This window comes from Lagopus muta, chromosome 3, assembly GCF_023343835.1.
Source record: "Lagopus muta isolate bLagMut1 chromosome 3, bLagMut1 primary, whole genome shotgun sequence".
In the NCBI taxonomy this organism is placed as follows: Eukaryota; Metazoa; Chordata; class Aves; order Galliformes; family Phasianidae; genus Lagopus; species Lagopus muta.
The window spans coordinates 64134102-64141831 of NC_064435.1; the positions used below are offsets into that span (position 1 = coordinate 64134102).

At 37.8% G+C, this 7730-nt stretch overlaps 1 protein-coding gene across 2 annotated transcripts in view; it reads left to right on the top strand.

The window, feature by feature from the left end:
* TMEM245 (transmembrane protein 245) overlaps positions 1-6663 on the top strand; it is a 67949-nt gene extending 61286 nt beyond the window's left edge. For both annotated transcript variants that reach the window (XM_048938824.1, XM_048938826.1), the window contains 4 exons: positions 373-473; positions 2132-2306; positions 5020-5214; positions 6144-6663. In XM_048938824.1, coding sequence (XP_048794781.1) covers positions 373-473; positions 2132-2306; positions 5020-5214; positions 6144-6189 — 517 coding nt within the window. In that variant the 3' untranslated portion in view covers positions 6190-6663. The remainder of the gene's footprint in view (positions 1-372; positions 474-2131; positions 2307-5019; positions 5215-6143) is intronic.
* Positions 6664-7730: the final 1067 nt, after the last annotated feature.

Genomic DNA, 7730 nt, shown 5'->3' on the forward strand with positions numbered 1-7730 from the left:
ATAGAACTGTACTGTTTCTCATAGATAAAAGATTACTTTTTCTAGAGAATGTGCTCTGATTCCTGAGCAACTTTTTTCAAGGAATTTATCCCAGGAACCCGGGCTGTATAGTAAAAAAAAAACTGTCTGGTATGTTGTTTTTTTGTTTGTTTATTTTCTCCTGCAGATGACATGATTGATAAATATGATGAATGTTTGTCCTTTTCATAGGACAGACCTAAGGTATACATTTTGAGTTGTGTGATTTATGGCACTGATGGCTTTGCAGTTTATCAGAGCGCCTTATAGTTAAAGATGCACGTAAAGATACCTTCACTGTTCCCAGCATGGTACTGCCAATAAGAGTTAACAGAGTTTCTGTGATTGTTTTAGAGGTGTATTTGATGCTTCCCTCAAAATGGCTGGGTTCTATGGACTCTACACTTGGCTGACTCACACAATATTTGGGATTAACATAGTCTTCATACCATCTGGTAAGAATTTGAACAATTGTAATCTATTTATACATAGCATTATATAATTTTATTGTACAAGAGCAGTAGGATTAAATGCTGCTGACAGGATTAGTCCTGAAGTTATTTTTAGTGAACGTTCTATCAGAAACTGGCAGCTATCAGAATTGGAGTTGTGTATGCAACCGTAATGTTACTGATTTGTGCAAATGTCTCAATGTAGTTTCTGACTACAGAATTGGGTTGGTTTTTATTTTTTGCTTTTTTTAACCATGACAGCCGAGTCAGTGGACTCAGTATATGATCTGAACTCAGTGAGTAGCTGCTCCGAATTTTTATCTTTATTATACCCATTCAGTATGTAACTTCATTTTTATTTCCTGTTTATTATTCAAACAGATGTAGGAAGTACTGTGACAAGTTTAATACTTTTGTGTGATATGTAGGGATTCTGTAGAGCTCCTGATCATTAACTGATTCCTCCAAGTTTGAATTAAACTACCACAGATCAAATTAATCAGTCGCTGATTGCTGTCTTATCTCTTAGCCATACTTTTTTCTGTCTTCATAGCATAGCCCCAGAAAAATATTTTACTTCTGTTTCTTTTACTGGTTGTAATTTTTTTCCATTCTGTTTAATCCGGATCTTTCCATAATTTGTATGTGCTATGTTTCTGGGATACCTAAACAGAGCAAGTACTGGTATCATGGAAATGCTCAGTAGAGGCATGCTTTCTATTCTCAGTGCTGTTTCCTGACAGCATTACCAGCCTCTGGTTTTACCAGCCTCCACAAATTTTAGCTATGAAAATGGCTGCGCAATTTCCACTGAAAAATCTCTCTGTTCCTGTTTTCCCTCTGTTCCTCTAAAAAAACCCAAACAGCAAGCCACTTGCACCTTCATGTACAGAGCAACAAAAAGGGGACCTACAAACAAAAAACAAAACAAGAAATGCAGCCAATAGCTGTATCACAAATTCCAGCTACCCTGAAGATATTGGCTGTTGTTAGACATACTTACGTAATCATTACTTTTGTTTTGGCAACTTGCAAAATCTTGTTTTGTATTCTGGCTAATGAGGCTAAAAAGAAAGAAAAAAACTTTTTTCTCTACTGTAGTCACTCATATTGGATTTAATTAAGATGACAGCAGTACTACGTAATTTGAGATTACAGGGAGCATTTGTATAAACAGAAGGCAGTATGCCTGGTGGAGACTTGTATGCATGCATAAAGATGTGCAGATATAAATACTTGAAGTCAGGGGTTTTACGCTTGGTTTCTCACAGTACAACAGACGTAATGTCTGAGGTCTGGTAAGTTACAGTGCTTCACTAAGAATTTCTCAGTGTATACTTTCTTGTCCACATTTGCTACGTCTGTGGTTACGTAAAAGCTTGAAATGCAAATGATTGGTGTCTTTAATTTTTTCTTAATTGGAAGTAACTGTGACTGACAGCTGGTAAGGCTCTTCTGTATGGGGAATTGTTCCATTTTCCTGAATGTGGTTCTTTTTCCTTAATCACAGTTATAAAACAACAAGAGCCTTATGTGCTGTCTGTTCAGTATCTTATTTACAGCAGCTGATAGAAGTGAGACTACTGGTGTGGCAAAAGTCAGAATTTTTGTGAAGTATGTTTCCCTGGTCTTTTTCTCACTCCTCCTTCTGTGTTCTTTAGCATTAGCAGCAATCCTTGGAGCAGTTCCATTTCTGGGGACGTACTGGGCAGCCATCCCTGCAGTCCTAGACTTGTGGCTTGTGCAAGGAGAGGGATGCAAAGCCATTTTGCTCTTGGTTTTTCACCTGCTGCCAACCTATTTTGTAGATACAGCCATTTATTCAGATATATCAGGGTAAGTATATTGAAAACTTTTTAAGTTTACATACTGTAAAAATGCTTAGCAGTGATGCCTTTGAACTTACCTCTGTGAAGCTGCAGAGCAGTGCCTTGAAGCACATGCAGTGGTACCATCTCGTAGTAAAACTGGCCTAAGTGCCATTACTTTCGCAGGCCTCTTTTCTGTCAGATTTGTTGTTTCAAATGTCTTGAGCTTGTTCTCTGTCAGAGAATTGTTTTGAAGCCAGCTTTCATGTTGTGCCGCTATACCCCTGCGTAAAGATCTGTTGATTATCAATTGATCTTTAAATGTGTTGAAAATCTGAATGCAGGGAGAGGCTGATAGCGAGACAGCATTTGGTTTTGCTTTCCTGTTCTGATAGATAAGCACAGAAGGTTTCTGGAAAAATCTTGCTAGGTGTTTGGCTGCATCTTGCTAGGTGTTTGGAATGCTTCCTGATTTCAGCTTTGAATAAAGAAAAGCTAATTCCAAACTATAGAGACAGAGAGTCAACATCTGCAGTTGCATCTAGAGTACTAGAAATGCTGCTGAAATGTCAACTGACACGTAATGCTGCTGAAATACCTCATGAATCCCTTCATGGAATTCAAATGAGAAAATGCTGGAGTTCTACAGGCCCGACAAAGGTACGAACAGAGTTCATATGTGCAAGACGTGTACACAGCCATGTACATTATAGATAAAAAAATGTGCTCTTTAAAGTCACTGCTTCCATCTTGGTCATCAGGAGCTAGGCTAGTAGTAAACTATGTGAATTGAGAACTTTGTCTGACAGACTGTGAGTGCTGATCCAGTCTTTGCTGTAATTCGTGCTCCAGGTACGGCTGTGTGCTGGAACACATTTGTGTTAATTTGTATTGTAGTAAATTAACGTAGAGTAAGAACATTAAATGTTTGAGTTCAGCATTAAGTTTGATTATTTTTTTTTCTCCTATAACTTTAAGTATAGTTAAACTAAACAGAGAACCTCATGATAGTGAGATCGATATTAAAAATCTTTCATAGACTGTAGCAATAGTTATTTTCCAGGAGTGAAAGCTAACAGGTGAAGTATAATCAAATTACATTTGTTTTCAACAACAAACCACAGATAAATTTAAGGCCAATAGCTATTTAACTAGCCAATAATTCTTCTACTTATTGAAATAAATTTTTGACTGTAGGGTTGCAGGCTCTGTTCACCATTCAGAAAATATATGTGGCAAGAATAGATTTTCTAACAGTGGAGAAAAATTGTATTTTACCATTACATAAATCTGCTGTCTTGCAAATTGGGTTAATTCTATTTGAAATCACTATAATTACGTTATGCAAGGTTTTCCAAATGTATTAAATATATATTGCAGTCCTACTTCATCAGGTGATATGTGGTCTGAATTGGCAAACTAGCCAGAAAAAAACTTGGAAGTGATGCAACTGTTGGAAAAAATTGTTCCAAATTTGTAAAGGTTTATGAACTAATTGTGTGTCTTCTGCTGGAGAAGTATAAGATGTTAAGGTCGAGTCTGTCTTCTCAAAAAGTATTCTACTTGACACTTCCAGTGTGTTGAATTTGGTCCAAGAAAGACATGATTAATAGGTGTGTATGATGTGGTAAATCACTTTCTAAGACCTGATAGCGGCCATAAGAAAGAAGAGTGTAGGCTCTTTAGTAGGATCTGTTGTGATAGGATGATGGAAAATGCTTTCAGATTAAAACGGGGGAGATTTAGAATGGATATAAGGAAGAAGTTTTTTACAGTAAGGATAGTGAAGCACTGGAACAGGTTTTCCAGGAAGGTGTGGATGCCTGGTCCTTGGAGACATGCAGGGTCAGGCTGGACGGAGCTCTGAGCAACCTGATCTAGTCTGTGTCCTTGTTCATTGCAGGGGATTTGGACCTTTAGAGGTCCCTCCCAGCTCAGATTCTATCATGATCTTATGAGGTCATAACCAGAGAGGGAAAATACAGATTGGATATTTGGGGAAAATTTTTCACTCAGAGTTGATGAGGTGCAGGAACAGGTTGACCAGAGAAACTGTGAATGCCCCATCCTGGAGATGTTCACAGCCAGGTTGGATGAGGCCCTGGGCAACCAGGTCCAATGCATGATCTTGTGGGTGGCAACTCTGCACATGGCAGTATTATGGAAGCAGATGATCTTTAAGGTCCCTTCCAACCCAGACCATTCTATGATTCATAAATGATGTACCCTGCCTTTTGTTCAAAAGACTAAATATTCTGATCATTGTATAAATTAATGTCTCTGCTGAGGAATGCTCATAGTAAATACTGCTAGCTATCTTGAAATGTAAGAGTTCTTGTCTGTGAAGCATGAATAGTCTTCATAAGGAATCATCTTCCCATTTTCAGAATGGAAATATTTGTGCTGTTATCTCCTTCAGATCCCCAAAGGTGTTCACAGTCAGACTGGATGGTGCCTGGGGTAACCTGATGTAGTAGTGGAAGGTGTCTGCCCACGGGACGTGGAGTGGAACTAATGAAGATAATGTTTGTTGTGTTGTGTGAATGTCGTACAAGATGCAGTTTAGGGCATGTATGCAGTCATTCAAACAGCAGTTTAGTCTGAATGTGGGTATCTATAAGTAGATCGCTTTATAAGCTTAATGAAGCGGTGTGATTAATCTGCATTTCAGATCCGCAGTCAGTAGTGCTGTTGTTTGTCGTTCTTGTTTTAACTTTATTCTGCTTGTGCTGTAATTCCAGAGGTGGTCATCCTTACCTGACGGGTCTTGCAGTAGCTGGTGGAGCATATTACCTGGGACTGGAAGGAGCCATCATAGGACCAATTCTACTTTGTATACTTGTGGTTGCCTCCAACATATATAGTGCCATGTTGGTTAGTCCAACAAATTCAGTGCCCACTCCATCACAAGCAGCATGTCCACTACAGATTTACCAGTAAGCGTTGAATGTCTTACGTTACATATTGCAGTTTTCAAGTGGATCAGCGTATGCCCACATTGGTGTAGGGAATGTAAGCATGAGTTTGTGTATATTTGTGCATCTGCACACCTACGCATGTGTGGAAATATTCAGAGAATGATCAGCTTTTATTCTAGAAAAATATTTACTGTAAAATAAGTAAACTTGAAATGTTTGTTTAATATCTCTGAGCTTCTTACAGAAGGCTCCTTAAGAGAATTCATCAATAATAGCTTTGTATTACATGCACTGCCTTTGTGCTAGAAAATAACTGACCATCCCTGTTTCCCTGTTCATAACTATTATTCATGGATACCAGATAGTGCTTATCGGTCTGAGAAAGAGACCTGTCTGCAGATACTGCACTTTGTGTGACTGCACGAAACTACAAAGCATGCCGTTATTCCATTAAAGTATGGTCTTGATAAATCTCTTTATTGAAGTTACCAAATGTGGAATATAGAAATGTATTTTTAATCTGTACAGTTAAGGGATGGGATGAATAAATTCCTCATTGAATATTTAATTAGAGTTGGAAATCATGTTGTAAAATTATTAATGACAGTAGGCATTGTAATGTCTCTACTGTTTTGTTTAATTACAGAGGTTAGCTCATTATACATATATCTTAGAGATTATATGCTTGTGAGCAATAATCCTTTTCTTCATTCACATGAATAATGTTGTCATCTTTCATATGGGTAATTTAGGAAAAAAACACTAATGAGCCTGTCTGTGCACTCTGACTTGTGGATGTTATGTTCCTAGACTTTCCACATGCACTATACATAGAGCTTCTGGCAGTACATACAGAACTTTATGTCTGGCTTTTTCCTGTTTAATTCATAGGGAACGAGACATTTGAAGTCACTCAACAAATTTGAGTCCTTTTGGTTTTTTTGCAGGTCAGCTAGAGAAAGTCCCAAGGAGACAAAAATGGCTGCTGAATGATGAAGGAGCTATGCTGCACCTGTTCAAGATGAGAGAATCACACTTGGTCTTTCTTGAGCTCCCAACAGCCATGGCCTTTTGCCCCTCTACTGCTCTGCTCGGGGCAGTTCACAGGGATGCATAGTTTGAGTGTTAGGAGACACCGCTCCTCGAACATCTGCTGGCCTTACATTACTGTGCACTTCACCTCTTTGAGAGAGAATGTCAACTTCCCATGGCTTTGTGTACCAGCCAACAGTTCCACAGCCACTTTGTAGACCTTCTATCTTCTTAAAAAGAATGGCTAAGTGGAGAGATAAATCCACTGAAGTTGTTATCTGCTGAAATGACTTACTTGGCTTTTATTTATTGGGTTATTTGTGTTATTAATTTGTAGTATTTTTAAAGAAAGCTAAATCCAAAATATTTATTCTCTGTTAATCTGATGGCAACAGAGGTGTAAACCACTCATTGTTAAATGAAGATTGAATGCAATTGTTTGCTGCTCCTTGAAGTATTTCTTTAGAGGTTTTGACCATCATCTCTAACTCATAAGAACAAATAAATGTTATCCCTTTATGAGCACTGAAAATTAGTGTTGTTGAAGACAAGTATTTCTAGTATCTTCCTGAAATTAGTAGATGAACAAATTGAGAAATGTGAATTTTTGTCGTTTAGAAATAGGACTTGTTTAAGTAGTTTAAATCTTGCCCTTATTTCTGGTCAGATCTGGTGATATTCGGATGTCAATTCACTGTCCAGTGGGGTCACAGTATCAGCTAACTTTGATTAAAGGCCTTAAATACTTTAAACCTAAGGTAACGCACAGTTATCACATCTTCCAATAATAAAAAGAGCTTGAGTGGGATTGTTTTATATCAGTTTTCAAATGCTGTGACCAAGTAGCATTTACTTTTCAAACAAATAGTGTATTTCAAAAGAGGAAAGGGAATGAGTAGAGATTTTGTTATGTTGTAGGGCTGTGTTTTTTTGCTTTTGTTTTTCTCCTTGTAAGCCTCTGGCCAAATATCTTAGTGATTTATGCAGAGTTCTTAAATTCTTGAAGTGGTATATTGCCTCGATCACAGAAACAAACTGCTTCAGTGTTTTTCTTTCATATGTAATTCTGCTGAAACTGCCAGTTTGGTGAAGTTTAAGGCCTTTTGTATTGTTGGTTGAAATATTTTGACACAATGGATCTTTATACTTTTGCGAAGACAGTTTTTTTGGTCAAAGCTTCCACAAATGCACTGAGGCTCTTCATACAAAGTAGCAGTTGCACGTGCTAAACCAAAGAACCACCTTTCAGTTTCTAGTAACTTCTCTTGAATTTAATTCAGTTTGATTGACAAGGTTAATGCAGAATACAGGCATGCCTCGCATTTACTGTTTACCATAATGCAACTGTTGATACACAACATAATTCTCTAACTTAGCTACTGTGGTTTTAGTGATGAAATGTTATGCCAAAACGTGAGGTTTCACATGTGCTGGTTTGGGGCTTGCAGACTTCCAGGTATGTATTTGGAGGACAGGCTTGGGCTTGAGTTAGTGGTTTGACT